We start from the raw sequence: 18000 nt of genomic DNA, 5'->3' as shown, positions 1-18000 counted from the left end.
CCCTATCTGATATATTTAAAAACCTGATCATCTGTACATTACCTGTGTGAACAGGGTTCAGAGAGGAAAAATCCATGTGTGCATACAGGGTAGAACAGCTTTTGTGCAGCTAGCCCAAGAGGAGTGGTGGAACTCCCCAGTCTTGTAGACACAAGAGAACAATTATGGAAACAGGAACACATGGGCTACCTGCACAGAGAACAAGTCTGTAAGAACATGTTCACACACCACCAAGAAACCTGAAGACACAAAAGAGAATGGTAAAACCAAAAACACTCAGTTTGAAAAAATGTTTGCAGTAATCCGCAAGTGCTAGTAAAAGATGTAAATAACAGGGTATTTGGTTGATACGTTTTTTGCAAAAAATGTATACTAAGCTGCTCTACCAATCTTCACGGTATACCCATATCAGAGCAGTCCTAACTAATGTATGCAATCCCTATCTGATGTATTTAAAAACCTGATCATCTGTACATTACCTGTGTGAACAGGGTTCAGAGAGGAAAAATCCATGTGTGCATACAGGGTAGAACAGCTTTTGTGCAGCTAGCCCAAGAGGAGTGGTGGAACTCCCCAGTCTTGTAGACACAAGAGAACAATTATGGAAACAGGAACACATGGGCTACCTGCACAGAGAACAAGTCTGTAAGAACATGTTCACACACCACCAAGAAACCTGAAGACACAAAAGAGAATGGTAAAACCAAAAACACTCAGTTTGAAAAAATGTTTGCAGTAATCCGCAAGTGCTAGTAAAAGATGTAAATAACAGGGTATTTGGTTGATACGTTTTTTGCAAAAAATGTATACTAAGCTGCTCTACCAATCTTCACGGTATACCCATATCAGAGCAGTCCTAACTAATGTATGCAATCCCTATCTGATGTATTTAAAAACCTGATCATCTGTACATTACCTGTGTGAACAGGGTTCAGAGAGGAAAAATCCATGTGTGCATACAGGGTAGAACAGCTTTTGTGCAGCTAGCCCAAGAGGAGTGGTGGAACTCCCCAGTCTTGTAGACACAAGAGAACAATTATGGAAACAGGAACACATGGGCTACCTGCACAGAGAACAAGTCTGTAAGAACATGTTCACACACCACCAAGAAACCTGAAGACACAAAAGAGAATGGTAAAACCAAAAACACTCAGTTTGAAAAAATGTTTGCAGTAATCCGCAAGTGCTAGTAAAAGATGTAAATAACAGGGTATTTGGTTGATACGTTTTTTGCAAAAAATCGCTGCTTTTAGATTTCGAACCTTCTGAAGAGGAGGCGAAAGAGCTAGAGGCTGAGTCAGCAAGGAAAACCAAAACTTTTTCCTGCTGCTCCGGCTTTAAAACCTGTTTTCCTACTCCCAGATAAGGGAGCCTTCAAGGCCTTGTGTAGCCAGACGATGACGCTGGCTCAACACCTCGAGCCTTTGGTGCTATTTTGGTTTTCCCACTACCACCAGATGCTCCACCACCACCACCATCAGTACCAGCTGGCAATGTCCGCCCATGGCCTCTTCCACCAGGCTTCCACATTTTTGGAAAAATCTAACCAAAATAACAACCGTTATATGGTACTGTAAAACAAGGTAGAAGGTGTATATAAACTTGTGGAGAATTTAAATCTCCCTTTTTTGGGGGGGGGGGGGGGGAGACTGCAACAAAACTCAGGCCCAGTGTATTACACTACACAATGTAAGTGGCAGAGCGTGGCTGAAAGATGTACGACAAACTAACAGAACTGTGACGTAGATCCACTTAGTGCCAATTTAAATCTCCCTTTTATTTGGGGGAGACTGCAACAAAACTCAGGCCCAGTGTATTACACTACACAATGTAAGTGGCAGAACGTGGCCGGAAGATGTACGACAAACTAACAGAACTGTGACATAGATCCACTTGGGGCCAATTTCAATATCCCTTTTTTGGGGGGAGACTGCAACAAAACTCAGGCCCAGTGTATTACACTACACAATGTAAGTGGCAGAACGTGGCTGGAAGATATATAAAAAAAGGGCTGTAGTACAATTTCAATCTCCCTACAATGATCTCAGGACAATTATGGCAGCAATAAAAAGGACTGCTGCACACAAAAGTGTGGACAAAGAAACAAGAGAACTGTGTAGAAAGGAGCAACAGGATTTTTGCTTTTAAAAAAGCAGTTGGTTTGCACAGCGGCGTACAAACAGCAATGCAGCTATCAGGGAGCCTTATAGGGCAGACTAATAAGCTACAGAGCTGATGCACAAAAAAAAACTCCACTGTCCCTGCAAAGAAAAGGTGGTGTTAGACAGTGGAAATCGCTACAGCACAAGCAGTTTCGAGGTTAATCTTTCCTCCCTCACTATATCCCTTCTTCTGATGCAGCTGCAGCAACCTCTCCCTATGCTCAGATCGGCAGAAGTAAGATGGCGGTTGGCGTGCACGCCGCTTTATAGCCCCTTTGACTCCGCAGAAAGCAAGCCAATCTCTGTAATGCCCTTCTCTAAGATGGTGGGGACTGAGAGCTATGTCATCACGCTGCCCACATTCTGCGTCCTCCTTCATTGGATGAGAAATGGCGCTGAAAGCATCATACGAAACGTGACTTTGGCGCGAAGATCGCCAACCTCATGGTATGAACATATGTTCATGGTGTGAACATGTTGTAGATATGCTGTGGACATGCTGTGGATATGTCGCAGGTCTGCTGTGGATATGCTGTGGATATGTTGTGGGTCTGCTGTGGATATGTCGCGGGTCTGCTGTGGATATGCTGTGGATATGTTGCAGGTCTGCTGTGGATATGCTGTGGATATGTTGCAGGTCTGCTGTGGACATGCTGTGGATATGTCGCAGGTCTGCTGTGGATATGTCGCTGGTCTGCTGTGGACATGCTGTGGATATGTCACGGGTCTGCTGTGGACATGCTGTGGATATGTCGTGGGTCTGCTGTGGACATGCTGTGGATATGTTGCGGGTCTGCTGTGGACATGCTGTGGATATGTCGCAGGTCTGCTGTAGACATACTGTGAATATGCTGTGGATATGTCGCGGGTCTGCTGAGGATATGCTGTGGATATGTTGCGGGTCTGCTGTGGATATGTCACAGGTCTGCTGTGGATATGCTGTGGATATGCTGTGGATATGTCACGGGTCTGCTGTGGACATGCTGTGGATATGTCGTGGGTTTGCTGTGGACATGCTGTGGATATGTCGTGGGTCTGCTGTGGACATGCTGTGGATATGTCGCAGGTCTGCTGTGAACATACTGTGAATATGATGTGGATATGTCGCGGGTCTGCTGTGGATATGCTGTGGATATGTTGCGGGTCTGCTGTGGATATGTCGCGGGTCTGCTGTGGATATGCTGTGGATATGTCACGGGTCTGCTGTGGACATGCTGTGGATATGTCGTGGGTCTGCTGTGGACATGCTTGGGATATGTTGCGGGTCTGCGGTGGACATACTGTGGATATGTTGCGGGTCTGCTTTGGACATGCTGTGGATATGTTGCGGGTCTGCTGTGGACATGCTGTGGACATGCTGTGGATATGCTATGGATATGTCGCGGGTCTGCTGTGGACATACTGTGGATATGCTGTGGATATGTCGCGGGTCTGCTGTGGATATGCTGTGGATATGTCACGGGTCTGCTGTGGATATGCTGTGGATATGTTGCAGGTCTGCTGTGGATATGCTGTGGATATGTCCATGGTATGGTATGGCATGGTATTAGTATGAAAGTATAATAAATGTCCATCACCTATTGCTTGTGCTATGCGCTTCTGCTCAGAAGTTATTTTAATTTAAGGGCTGCTTCAGACTGGCATGTAGCCAGCGTTAAACTCAGACAAGTGCTGTCCTATGTTTGATTGGGTAGCACTCGCTCATGTTATGCTATGGAGCAGTGCCGACTTGCGTTTATTTTCTCATGCTGAGTAGGATCGGGTCGGGTTTCACGAAACCCGACTTTGCCGAAAGTCGCCGATTTTTGAATTTGTCCGATCCGTTTTGCTCAACCCTAGATGTGATTACTTAAAATGATTAAATATTCCACTTTGTCCCGTTAGTGCACAGGGGCATGGTAATCCCATATTGTGCTGTTGTTGGACTAGGGAAAAACAGAATACTACAATAATCCAATCTTTGCTCAGCATTTCTACCAAAGAAAAATCACTCACTTGTTTCTGTCATTTTGTAGCTATAAGTAGTGCAGACCTTTAGGTGAGATAGGGCAGCATTCTAATAAGCAATTGTTTAGTGTGTATCAAAAACAGGTCAGGCAACACAAACATTTAGTATGAAAGTATAATAAATGTCCATCACCTATTGCTTGTGCTATGCGCTTCTGCTCAGAAGTTATTTCAATTTAAGGGCTGCTTCAGACTGGCATGTAGCCAGCGTTAAACTCAGACAAGTGCTGTCCTATGTTTGATTGGGTAGCACTCGCTCATGTTATACTATGGAGCAGTGCCGACTTGCGTTTATTTTCTCATGCTGAGTAGGTATGAGTAAAAAGTCGCTGCATGCAGTGATTGGAGGCGTATATCACACAGCGTGCACCCATTCAAGTCAATGGGTGTGTATAAAACATCAGACTGCATTCGGATGTCATATACGCCAAGACAGGCAATGGATGAGAACACAGAGATATTAATCTCCGCACCTGTCCTGTGACTCATGCGAGAGAATTGGATCAGTAGCCTAACAATCACAGCAGAGTTTGAGCCAAGTGTCATTAGCATATTGCATCAGATGCTATGCGCTAATATGACTTCAGATTTACATAAATTTCCTTTTTTAAACTACCTGAAAATGGTAAAATGGTTAAGACAATTAGTAAAATGCAAATATACGACTATCGTATAAGGACTGTTAACATTTCTCACGTATTTGCCCTGTTAAACATTGACTGATGATGGCTGTGTATACAGTCAGTTACTTCGGGTCCCATTGTATTCTGTTTGAGCTAATAGAGCTGAGGACCTTTTCATGTAATACAAGATCTTTAGAAAGCATATTATGATGACAGATTTGCTTTGATGCATATGAAAATAGCCATTATTACTACTTATTTACAGAGCATAATGATCATGAACCTTACTTTATTTTTACAGACTGGACTTCTTGTTGCCTGTTATCAGGGCTATGTAGATATTGTTATAACACTGTCACAATGTCCTCATGTGAATGTGAATTGGCAAGACAACGAAGGGAACACTCCTCTTATAACATCTGCACAAGCAGGTAATTCTTTTTAGTTTCTAATTAATTTTGAATAACTGGAGTTAAGTAGTTGCAGGTCAAGTTTCTGAGTGAGATACAATTGGGGGAAAAAGTATTTAGTCAGCCACCAATTGTGCAAGTTCTCCCACTTAAAAAGATGAGAGAGGCCTGTATTTAACATTATAGTTAGACCACAACTATGAGAGTCAAAATTGAGAAAACAAATCCAGAAAATCACCTTGTCTGATTTGGCAAGATATATTTTGCAAATTATGGTGGAAAATAAAAGTGTTTGGTCACCTAAAAACATGCCAGATTTCAGGCTCACAGACCTGTAACTTCTTTAAGAGGCTCCTCTGTCCTCCACTCATTACCTGTAGTAATAGCACTTGTTTGAACTTATCAGTAAAAAAGACACCTGTCAGCAACCTCAAATAGTCACACTCCAAACTCCACTATGGTGAAGACCAAAGAGCTGTTGAAGGACACCAGAAACAAAATTGTAGCCCTGCACCAGGCTGGGAAGACTGAATCTCCAATAGGCAAACAGTTTGAGTGATGAAATCAACTGTGGGAGCAAAAATAAGAAAATGGAAGACATACAAGACCACTGATAATCTCCCTCGATCTGAGGCTCCACACAAGATCTCACCCCGTAGGGACCAAAATGATCACAAGAACAGTGAGCAAAAATCCAAGAAGCGCACGTGGGGACCAAATGAATGACATGCATAGAACTGGGACCACCGTAACAAAGGCTACACCCTGCAGTGGCAGATATGTCCCCCCTGCTTAAGCCAGTAAATGTCCGGGTCCGTCTGAAGTTTTCTAGAGAGCATTTGGATTATCCATAAGAGTACTAAGAGAATGTCACATGGTCTGATGAAACCAAAGAACTGTTTGGTAGAAACAAAACTCGTCATGTTTGGAGGAGACAGAATGCTGAGTTGCATCCAAAGAATACCATATCTACTGTGAAGCATGGGTGTGGCAACATCATGCTTTGGGGTTGTTTCTCTGCAAAGGGACCAGAACAACTGATCAGTGAACATGAAAGAATGAATAAGGCCATGTATCATGAGATTTTAAGTGCAAACCTCCTTCCATCAGCAAGGGCATTGAAGATGAAACGTGGATGGGTCTTTCAGCATGATAATGATCCCAAGAACACCGTCAGGACAACAAAAGAGTCGCTTCGTAAGAAGTATATGAAGGTCCTGGAGTGGCCTAGCCAGTCTCCAGATCTCAACCCCATAGAAAACCTTTGGAGGGAGTTGAAAGTCCATGTTGTATAGTGACAAACCCAAAACATCACTGCTCTAGAGGAGATCTGCATGAAGGAATGGGCCAACATACCACCAACAGTGTGTGCCAACCTTGTGAAGAGTTACAGAAAATGTTTGACCTGTCATTGCCAACAAAGGATAAATAGCAAAATATTGAGATGAACCTTTGTTAATGACCAAACACTTATTTTGCTCCATAATTTGCAAAAATAAATCTTGCCTATTCAGACAAGGTGATTTTCTGGATTTGCTTTGTCAATTTTGACTCTCATAGTTGTGGTCTACCTATGATAACAATTACAGGCCTCATCTATTTAACCCCTTTACCATCGAGGGTGGTTTTCACGTTAATGACCGGGACAATTTTTACAATTCTGATCACTGTTCCTTTATGAGATTATAACTCTGGTACGCTTAAAAGGATCCTGGTGATTCTGACAATGTTTTCTCGATGACATATTATACTTCATGACAGTGGTAAATTTCTTTGATATGACTTGCATTTATTTGTGAAAGAAAACAGAAATTTGGCGAAAATTTAGAAAATTTTGCAATTTTCCACCTTTGAATTTTCATGCCCTTAAATCACACAGATAAGTCACACAAAATACGTAATACGTAACATTTCCCACATGCCTGCTTTACATAAACACAATTTTGGAACCATTTTTTTTGTTAGGAAGTTAAGGGTTAAAAGTTGACGAGCGATTTTATTTTTACATCACCATTTTTTTTTTTAGGGACCACATCACATGTGAAGTCACTGTGAGGGGTCTATATGATAGAAAATATCCAAAAGTGATACCTAAAAGTGACACCATTCTAAAAACTGCACCCCTCAAGGTACTCAAAACCACATTCAAGAAGTTTATTAACTCTTCAGGTGCTTTACAGGAATTTTTGGAAATGAGATCAGATGCCATCTTGCATTTGGAGAGCCCCTGATGTGCCTAAACAGTGGAAACCCCCAAAATAGACACCATTTTGGAAAGCACACCCCCTAAGGAACTTACCTAGATGTGTGGTGAGCAGTTTGATCCTCCAAGTGCTTCACAGAAGTTTATAATGTAGAGCCGCAAAAATAAAAAAAATCATATTTTTTTCACAAAAATGATCTTTTTGCCCCCATTTTTTTATTTTTCCAATGGTAACAGGAGAAATTGGACCCCAAAAGTTGTTGTGCAATTTGTGCTTAGTACGCTGACACCCCATATGTGGGGGAAACCACCGTTTGTGCATATGTCAGAGCTCGGAAGGGAAGGAGTGCCGTTTTGGAATGCAGACATTGAATGGTCTGCGGGCGTCATGTTGCGTTTGCAGAGCCCCTGATGTACCTAAACAGTAGAAACCCCCACAAGTTACTCCATATTGGAAACTAGACCGTCCAAGGAACTTATCTAGATGTGTTGTGAGAACTTTGAACCCACAAGTGTTTCACTGAGTTTATAACGCAGAGCCATGAAAATAAATAAAATCATTTTTTTCACAAACATTATTTTTTAGCCTCAATTTTGTATTTTCACAAGGGTAACAGAAGAACCCTAATCCTAACCCCAACACACCCCTAACCCTAATCCCAACAGTAACCACAACTCTAACTTCAACACACCCCTAACCAAAACCCAAACCCTGACAAACCCCTAACCCTAAACCCAGCCGTAAATATAATCCAAACCATAAACCCAACTCTAGCCCCAACCCTAATCCTAATGGGAAAATGGAAGTAAATACATTTTTTAATTTTATTATTTTTTCCTAACTAAGGGAGTGATAAAGGGGGCTTGATTTACTATTTATGCTGGGTATTTATGTTTGGCAGCTGTCACACACTAAAAGACACTTTTAATTTCAAAAACTAGTTTTTGCATCACCACAGTCTGAGAGCTATAATTTTTCCATATTTTGGCCCACAGAGTCATGTGAGGTCTTGTTTTTTGCGGGACTAGTTGACGTTTTTATTGGTACCATTTTTGGGCACATGACATTTAATGGTCGCTTTTTGTATTGTTGTTTTGGGAGGCAGAATGAACAAAAACCAGCAATTCATGAATTTCTTTTGGGTGGGGTGTTTATACCGTTCCGTGTGTGGTAAAATTGATAAGACAATTTTATTCTTCGGGTCAGTATGATGACAGCGATACCTCATTTATGTAATTTTTTATGTTGTGGTGCTTTTATAGAATAAAAACTATTTTATATAAAAAAATAATTGTTTTTGCATCACTTTATTCTTAGAGCTATAACTTATTTTTTGTTGATAATGCTGTATGGCAGCTCGTTTGAGGGATGAGATGTCAGCGCTACCATTTTTATTTACATCCGTCTTTTTGATCGCGTGTTATTCCACTTTTGTTCGGCGGTATGATGATAAAACATTGTTTTTTGCTTTGTTTTTTATTTTTTTTTATGGTGTTTCACTGAAGGGGTTAAATAGTGGGACAATTTTATAGGTCGGGTCGTTACGGTCGTGGGGATACCAAATATGTATACTTTTATTGTTTTTTTATTCACATAAAGAAATGTATTTATTGGAACAATATTTATTTTACTTTATTCTTTATTTAGGAATTTTTAAAAAATATTTTTACACAGTATAATTTTTTTTATTAACTTTTTTACTTTGTCCCAGGGTGGGACATCACTATATATATCAGCGACCTGACAGGAAGTGCAAGAGGCTTGCTGACGCCTGCTGTCAGCAGGCACTGAGAAGCCATCTCTTTGCAGGACCCGGAAGGACCCCGCGGCCATCTTTGATCCGGAGGCCTGCAGGGAGGAGACCATCAGAACAACGCAATCACATTGTGTTGTTCTGAGGGTCTCAGGGAAGCATGCAGGGAGCCCCTTCCCTGCACGATGCTTCCCTATGCCATTGAAATGTTGCAATCTTGTTTGATCGCAGTGTTCCGGGGATTAAAGTGCAGGGAGCAGTCTGTGAGCACTCCTGGCACATAGTGCAGGATGTCAGCTGTGATAATCAGCTGACACCCGGCCGTGAGTGCAGCTGATCGCATATGACATACTATCCCGTCGATGGTAATACGGGCCCAGGTCACCTCAATAGGATAGTATGTCTGATGTCAGAAAGGGGTTAAGTGGATGAACTTGCACAATTGGTGGCTGGCTGAATACTTTTTCTCCCCCACAGTAGATGATTGTCTATAAAACGATGGCAGTTTCACATTAGAAGCTGTAGTGGATAATGAGATGTGAAAGTCGAAAGTAAAAAACATTGTTACCCTTAAGCGCTTCACTGTATAAGTTCCAGTTTAATCTTTCATACATCCATTGTTATAAATATTTCATGTTTTATTTATTTTTACATTCTTATATTTGTGTCTATTTTTTTATCTGTGCAATATGTACTGTTTTTCTCTCGCATCATCAATGTTGTATGTTTTTTTTCTCTTCCAGTATTAAAAAAAAAAAATTAAGGAGACAGAGCATCTGAACTTTTTTATCGATTGACTCTTAACAATAAATCAGTGAACAAATGGATTTCTGTAATGCCAGAATAGAATCTAACTAGGTACTCAGTGATGCTTCAGTCTCAGTATTTGTTTAAAATCACCAAAAATCATATCTTGAGTAGTGATGTGCGAGCACTAAAATGCTCGGGTCGAGCAAATTGGAACACTCGGGTACTCGACCCGAGCAACAAGCCCAATGTAAGTGTATGGGAAACCCGAGTATTTTTACCACGATTTTTACCCCCCGGGGGTCCTTTTAAGGTCTAAAAATGATGGAAACACTGCTCAAGTGACACGGGAACATCATGGGGATTGCATCTGGAAGAATTTCTGACTCCTAGGTCACAGCTGTTAGCAATGTTGTCAGAGTTTCACGCCATTTTTACAGGTGCACCAAAAAACATACAAAAAGAAACCAAAATGGATTTTGCAAGGAAATATGTTAAGGTTCATCCTTTCTAGGGTAATGACTTGCATATACAGTAAGGCAAAATAATTAACCCCAGACCAAAATGTTCCTCCTCCACTTGGGCTATGTACACATGCAGTATTTTTTTAATGCGTTTTTCAACTTTTACATTGCTTTGAACCAATACAAATGCATTCACTGGGAAATGTTATTGTTACATTTAACAACCCTAGCTGGCCATGTGGTGTGTGACACATAAGGAGACACATCTTGTTTCATTTATGAAAGAGGGACTCAGTCTTAAAGTCTCAAAGCCTATTTTTAGAGGGGCATTAGGAGGCATTAATATTCTTAAAGGGCCATTATTAAACAGTGGGTCTCCTATTCTGTTATTGCCTATGAAGTGAATGGCTGGGCTGCCAACAATTACAATGCACACCAAAACCCCTTTCACGAGAGATACAGGAGGGCTTCCTGAAAAAATGTTGCATTGAATGCAAGGCCTGCCCTGATATCAAGTTATATGCACCCCAATAAGCCTTTGAACCCAGGTACTGGATGGCCACAGAAAAACCCACCTCACATTCTTCAGTTGGTCAACACATGGGGACATCACACACACATACACACCCCAGTCGGTGAGTCGGAAGCTGCAAATGCTGCTGAAGCATGGCAAGGGTGATTGAAGCTGTAGCTGACTTTCTAAAATGGGCAGACAGATGGCGTACTTTCACTAACAGATCCAGCAGCTCCGGGTAGCTTTTCAGAATACATTGAACCACGAGATTAATCACATGGGCAAGGCAAGATACATTTGTGAGCTCACCTTGCCTCAGAGACCCCATTTCGGCCATTGTCACACACGAACATGCCTGGCTTTAGGTTCAGCTGTGTCATCCAATTATCTGACTGCTCTTTCACGCTGTCCACAACTCTTCTGCATTGTGCGGTTTGTCTCCTATGCAGATTACTTTCAGCACATCCTTTTGCCGATTGGCTGAGGCAGTGCTTCTAGCTTCTGACTGATGTATTGATTTCAGAGATGGAGGCTGATGATGATGATGATGAGGAGGAGGAGGAGGAGGAAGAGGTGCAGGAGCTGTAGAATGTGGGGGCAACCCTGATTAACATAGGGCCCACAATCCTCAGCGTGGGGAGGATGTGTTTCCATCCCAAGGTCCGACTGGGTCCCGGTTTCCACTATGTTAACCCAGTGTGCCATCAGTGAAATGTACCGTCCCTGCCCACAGGCACTTGTCCGTGGTAAGGTAGACTTTCCCAGTAACAGCATTGTTGAGGGCATGGGTAATGTTGTGAGACACATGCTGGTGTAATGCAGGTACGGCACACCGGGAGAAATAGTGGCGGCTGGAGACCGAGTACCTTGGGACAGCCGCCGCCATCAGGTTGTGGAAAGCTTCCATCTCAACATTTCGAGCGCAAGAAGATGATAAATGTTAGAATTTAGTACTGTTGGGTGTTGGCTCGGTATTTCCGCTTGCGTTCCAATGACTGGGGTATAGACAACTTAAGGCTGTGCTGGGACAAGTACATATGAAAAATTACACACTTCACAAGCAATGTGCAAGATAGTAGTATCCCGTAGATTTAACATATACTACAAAGCATGATAGAGAGAAAATGGCAGACCATTCGGCAAAGTAGAAGGAGCAAAGAAAGAGAAAACACCGAACTGAGGAGTCAGAAAATAAACACCGACACACAAATGTAATCCAAAATGTATATATTTTTATTGATAATAAATATGGACAAGAAAAAGAGAAGAGAAAGGCAATATGGTGCTAGTCACACACAGTGTGCATCTGCCCACAAAAACACACACCAACCAAAGTTGCAAACAATACACATATATAAACACAAGAGTAAATGGATATGCCTATACACAAAGGTGGAGAAGAATATATATGAAAAATATAACTGTCATAAAACTGTAGAATACAGTAATGTAAAAAAATGATTGTGTACTTATATCATACAATATATAGCCTCATGCATGTGCACTGTATGGCAAATAAGAGGATAGCCCTAGTTATCAAAGAATATATTAGAAAAAATGTAATTAGAAAAAAAGAGGGAGAGGGCATCCAATTATCAATTAGATTATATAAATATGCATATACAGTTAAGGCCAGAAATATTTGGACAGTGACACAAGTTTTGTTATTTTAGCTGTTTACAAAAACATGTTCAGAAATACAATTATATATATAATATGGGCTGAAAGTGCACACTCCCAGCTGCAATATGATAGTTTCCACATCCAAATCGGAGAAAGGGTTTAGGAATCATAGCTCTGTAATGCATAGCGTCCTCTTTTTCAAGGGACCAAAAGTAATTGGACAATGGACTCTAAGGGCTGCAATTAACTCTGAAGGCGTCTCCCTCGTTAACCTGTAATCAATGAAGTAGTTAAAAGGTCAGAAGTGGATTCCAGGTGTGTGGTTTTGCATTTGGAAGCTGTTGCTGTGAGCAGACAACATGCGGTCAAAGGAACTCTCAATTGAGGTGAAGCAGAACATCCTGAGGCTGAAAAAAAAGAAAAAGTCCATCAGAGAGATAGCAGACATGCTTGGAGTAGCAAAATCAACAGTTGGGTACATTCTGAGAAAAAAGGAATTGACTGGTGAGCTTGGGAACTCAAAAAGGCCTGGGCGTCCACGGATGACAACAGTGGTGGATGATCGCCGCATACTTAATTTGGTGAAGAAGAACCCGTTCACAACATCAACTGAAGTCCAGAACACTCTCAGTGAAGTAGGTGTATCTGTCTCTAAGTCAACAGTAAAGAGAAGACTCCAAGACAGTAAATACAAAGGGTTCACATCTAGATGCAAACCATTCATCAATACCAAAAATAGACAGGCCAGAGTTAAATTTGCAGAAAAACACCTCAAGAAGCCAGCTCAGTTCTGGAAAAGTATTCTATGGACAGATGAGACAAAGATCAACCTGTACCAGAATGATGGGAAGAAAATAGTTTGGAGAAGAAAGGGAACGGCACATGATCCAAGGCACACCACATCCTCTGTAAAACATGGTGGAGGCAACGTGATGGCATGGGCATGCATGGCTTTCAATGGCACTGGGTCACTTGTGTTTATTGATGACATAAGAGCAGACAAGAGTAGCCGGATGAATTCTGAAGTGTACCGGGATATACTTTCAGCCCAGATTCAGCCAAATGCTGCAAAGTTGATTGGACGGCGCTTCATAGTACAGATGGACAATGACCCCAAGCATACAGCCAAAGCTACCCAGGAGTTCATGAGTGCCAAAAAGTGGAACATTCTGCAATGGCCAAGTCAATCTCCAGATCTAAACCCAATTGAGCATGCATTTCACTTGCTCAAATCCAGACTTAAGACGGAAAGACCCACAAACAAGCAAGACCTGAAGGCTGCGGCTGTAAAGGCCTGGCAAAGCATTAAGAAGGAGGAAACCCAGCGTTTGGTGATGTCCATGGGTTCCAGACTTAAGGCAGTGATTGCCTCCAAAGGATTTGCAACAAAATATTGAAAATAAAAATATTTTGTTTGGGTTATGTTTATTTGTCCAATTACTTTTGACCTCCTAAAATGTGGAGTGTTTGTAAAGAAATGTGTACAATTCCTACATTTTCTATCAGATATTTTTGTTCAACCCTTCAAATTAAACGTTACAATCTGCACTTGAATTCTGTTGTAGAGGTTTCATTTCAAATCCAATGTGCTGGCATGCAGAGCCCAACTCGCGAAAATTGTGTCACTGTCCAAATATTTCTGGCCCTAACTGTAGGTCAAGATGTCAGTATGAAATGCAATCTTGCAATAGGCAAACCAGAAACAATAGGCAAAGAAGTAACTGCTAACTGGCATAAGTAGATATATATACGCCTGTATAGCAGTAAATTAATGAGCATAGGTATAGAGTTGAATAACCTGCCTAAGAGGTAATGCTCGGTGTATAAGAAGGAGATGATGTATGTATATGCAGCAAATGAAAGCAAGAGAATCAATGCCTAAAAATATAAGAAGATAGTAGTATAGGACTTCACAACATCTCATATGGGTATAGATCCCAATATTACTATGACCGATAGATGCAATAAATCGGGTAAGTGCATTAGAAATGTAAATGCAATGGCCTAAAGCATGGTAACCTGTATGGTGCGGTGAATGTGAGCAGACACGCGCCCCGACGCGTGTTTCAGATCAAAATCCTTCATCAGGGGGAGTGGAAGGCTGAAAGCTGTGCTGGGACTAATACATGGACGGGCTTGATGATGGTGCTGCTTGACTGTGGGCAACAATAGGTGCAGGGCTAGAGACATCTTCACATGCATGGTGGACTGGGGATTAGCTTCTATGCAAAACAGTGGAAGAAGCAGTGGTGTCACCTGCAGACAGTGTTCCTGGAGCCTGGGGTTCGGCCCGCAAAGTTTGTTGCTTTGCTGCCGTGTGCCTGATCATGCTTGTGGTGGTCAGGCTGGTAGTGTTGCTACCCCTGCTGATGTGGGCATTGCAGGTGCTGCAAAGGGCCTGTTTGGGGTTATCAGCAGAGTCTTTAAAAAATAACCAGACTCGGGAAGATCTAACAGTTGGAATGGCAACTTCCATCATGTTGGTGTTACGAGGAACGGATGCACGCCTTCTGTCTGTGGCCACCACACTGCTTCTTCCTGCCTGTTGGGATGATATGCCTCCTTCCCCATGTATGCTACTGTCCTCACTCTGCATGTCCTCCTGCCCGTTTGGGTCAGTCAATATGTCATCCACCACCTCGTCTTCCACATCCGCACTCTGCTCCTCCTCCTGACTTTCTGGTAATTGTATCTCATCATAGTCCACCTCTTGTGAAACTTTCTCACCATTGCCTTCGTGCCTTCGTATGTCCGTGGCTGGTCAAAGCTTTGGGCATCGCTACATGCGATCTCATCTTGCCCCACTTCAAGTTGACCGGCCGAGAATACGGAATCTTGAAAGGGAAAATTGAACAGTTCTTCGGAAAGTCCAAGTGTGGGATCAGATGTCTCAGGGCACTCAGCATTGTGGGAGGAAGGAGGACCAGGGTGAGGAATATCCAGTCCACATTCAAGGCTATTCAAAATTGACCGTGTGGAAGACATGGTGGTGGTGGCTAAGTGACTGGAAGCATTATCCGCTATCTAGCCAACAACCATTTCACACTGCTGTGGCTTCAATAATGGTGGGTTGCAATCTCCTAGAAACTGGGACAGGAAGGTTGAGAGAGAAGATGTAGGTCTTTGTTGTGGCCCACTTGCAGCTTGGCCAAGGCCTCGTCCTCTGCATGCACAATCAGCAACACATCCCCTTCCTGTCCCTTGCCCCTTGTCTTGCCCATTTTAATGGACTACTGAACTATTTCAATAGCTCAAAACTAGGGTTGAGCGACTTTTACTTTTTTTTGGATCGAGTCGGGTTTCGCGAAACCCGACTATCTCAAAAGTCGAGTCGAGTGAAATCGGCCGATTATCACGAAAAGTCGGGGATCGCCCGAAACACGAAACCCAATGCAAGTCAATGGGGAAGCATAGTCGGCAGTGAGTGGAGGCCAGGAAAACCCCTACAGTGCCCATTTTAATGGCAAAAACATCCATTCTTGTTACTGAAGCTTGTCAATCTTAATTTACCTTATAATAATAGTTAGGCATTGAAAATTGGGGGTCATTTGGCTAAAGTTGTGGGGGGTATGGCTGGTTCAAGTTTTTAGTGGGCCCAGGAACCGTGGACTACGTCACGGCAGTGGAGCAGGGAGAGGTAAGTATTTCAACTTTGCAAGTGCTGTGATCCTGAGCAAGCAGTGGGGACCCACTCGTTCGCATTGGCACTGGCACAGGGCCCCTCAAAGTACAGCGGTGTGTTTGCACGGCAGGGGCGCCTCCCACCGGCAGCAACACTTTTGCGTACTATGAGGGGCCCTGTGCCAGTGACGTCGCCAACGAGTATGCCCCCCCACCTGATGAAGGAACCTGCACTTTCATTTGCACCTTCCTCTTTGTCCCCGTGTAAGGTGGTATAGTATGCGGGAAGGGGAACCTGACTTTCAGCAGGGTCAGATTCTGGCTGTGTAGCGTGCAAGGGGAATGTAGTGGTGTGGGTCAATGTACCAGCAGACTCATCTAGCACAGGCTGGGCAATGGGCAGGATGAGGAGGAAACACAGATATAGGCCCAAATAATAAAGTGGGCTAAATGCAGTTCAAAATTGGTAACAGGACTAACCAGGCGGCATTGCTTTGTTCAGTGGAGGACAAATGTAATGAGAGGCTGACACAGTGAGTAGGCCCAAATCAGTAAGTAGGCTAAATGCAGTTCAAAATTGGTAACAGTAGTAAACAGGCGGCACTGCTTTGTTCAGTGGAGGAGAACAGCAAGGAGCAGCAGACACCGTTAGTAGACCCAACCAAACTAGTAGGCCAAATGCAGTTTAATATTACAAATACATATCTCCCAACTTTTGAAGCTGGGAAAGAGGGATAAAGTTAGCGGCGCGCAAAGCGCGCCGCGGCAAATTTTAGGCCACGCCTCTGACCACACCCATTCACTAGTCACACCCATATCCACGTCTCAACCACACCCATTTAGCACTGCTGATCACACTGTTTATAAAGAATAATTATAAACAAAAAAATATGGCCACAGTGCTCCATACTGTATAATGGCCACACATGATGCTCAATACTGTATAATGGCCACACATGATGCTCCATACTGTATAATGGCCACACAGTGCTCCATACTGTATAATGGCCGCACATGATGCTCCATACTGTATAATGGCCACACAGTGCTCCATACTGTATAATGACTGCACATGATGCTCAATACTGTATAATGGCCACACATGATGCTCCATACTGTATAATGGCCGCACATGATGCTCAATACTGTATAACGACCCCACATGATGCTCAATACTGTATAACGGCCACACATAATGCTGCATACTGTATAATTGCCGCACATGATGCTCAATACTGTATAATGGCCCCACATGATGCTCCATACTGTATAACGGCCATACATGATGCTCCATACTGTATAACGGCCACACATGATGCTACATACTGTATAACGGCCACACATGATGCTACATACTGTATAACGGCCACACATGATGCTACATACTGTATAACGGCCACACATGATGCTCCATACTGTATAATAGCCACACATGATGCTCCATACTGTATAATGGCCACACATGATGCTCCATACTGTATAACGGCCACACATGATGCTCCATACTGTATAATGGCCACACATGATGCTCCATACTGTATAATGGCCACACATGATGCGCAATACTGTATAATGGCCCCACATGATGCGCAATACTGTATAATGGCCCCACATGATGCTCCATACTGTATAATGGCCCCACATGATGCTCCATACTGTATAATGGCCCCACATGATGCTCCATACTGTATAATGGCCCCACATGATGCTCTATACTGTATAATGGCCCCACATGATGCTCCATACTGTATAATGACCGCACATAATGCTCCATACTGTATAATGGCCCCACATGATGCTCAATACTGTATAATGGCCACACATGATGCTCCATACTGCATAATGATCGCACATGATGCTCCATACTGTATA

At 42.7% G+C, this 18000-nt stretch overlaps 1 protein-coding gene across 1 annotated transcript in view; it reads left to right on the top strand.

Annotated features, from left to right (window-relative positions):
• The window catches only part of ANKRD33B (ankyrin repeat domain 33B), a 1522421-nt gene that overhangs the window by 561616 nt on the left and 942805 nt on the right, over positions 1-18000 (top strand). The window contains exon 3 of the mRNA XM_069730449.1: positions 5094-5223. Coding sequence (XP_069586550.1) covers positions 5094-5223 — 130 coding nt within the window. The remainder of the gene's footprint in view (positions 1-5093; positions 5224-18000) is intronic.

Source organism: Ranitomeya imitator, chromosome 6 (assembly GCF_032444005.1).
Source record: "Ranitomeya imitator isolate aRanImi1 chromosome 6, aRanImi1.pri, whole genome shotgun sequence".
Lineage (NCBI taxonomy): Eukaryota > Metazoa > Chordata > Amphibia > Anura > Dendrobatidae > Ranitomeya > Ranitomeya imitator.
This window is presented reverse-complemented; position numbering and strand designations above follow the sequence as displayed.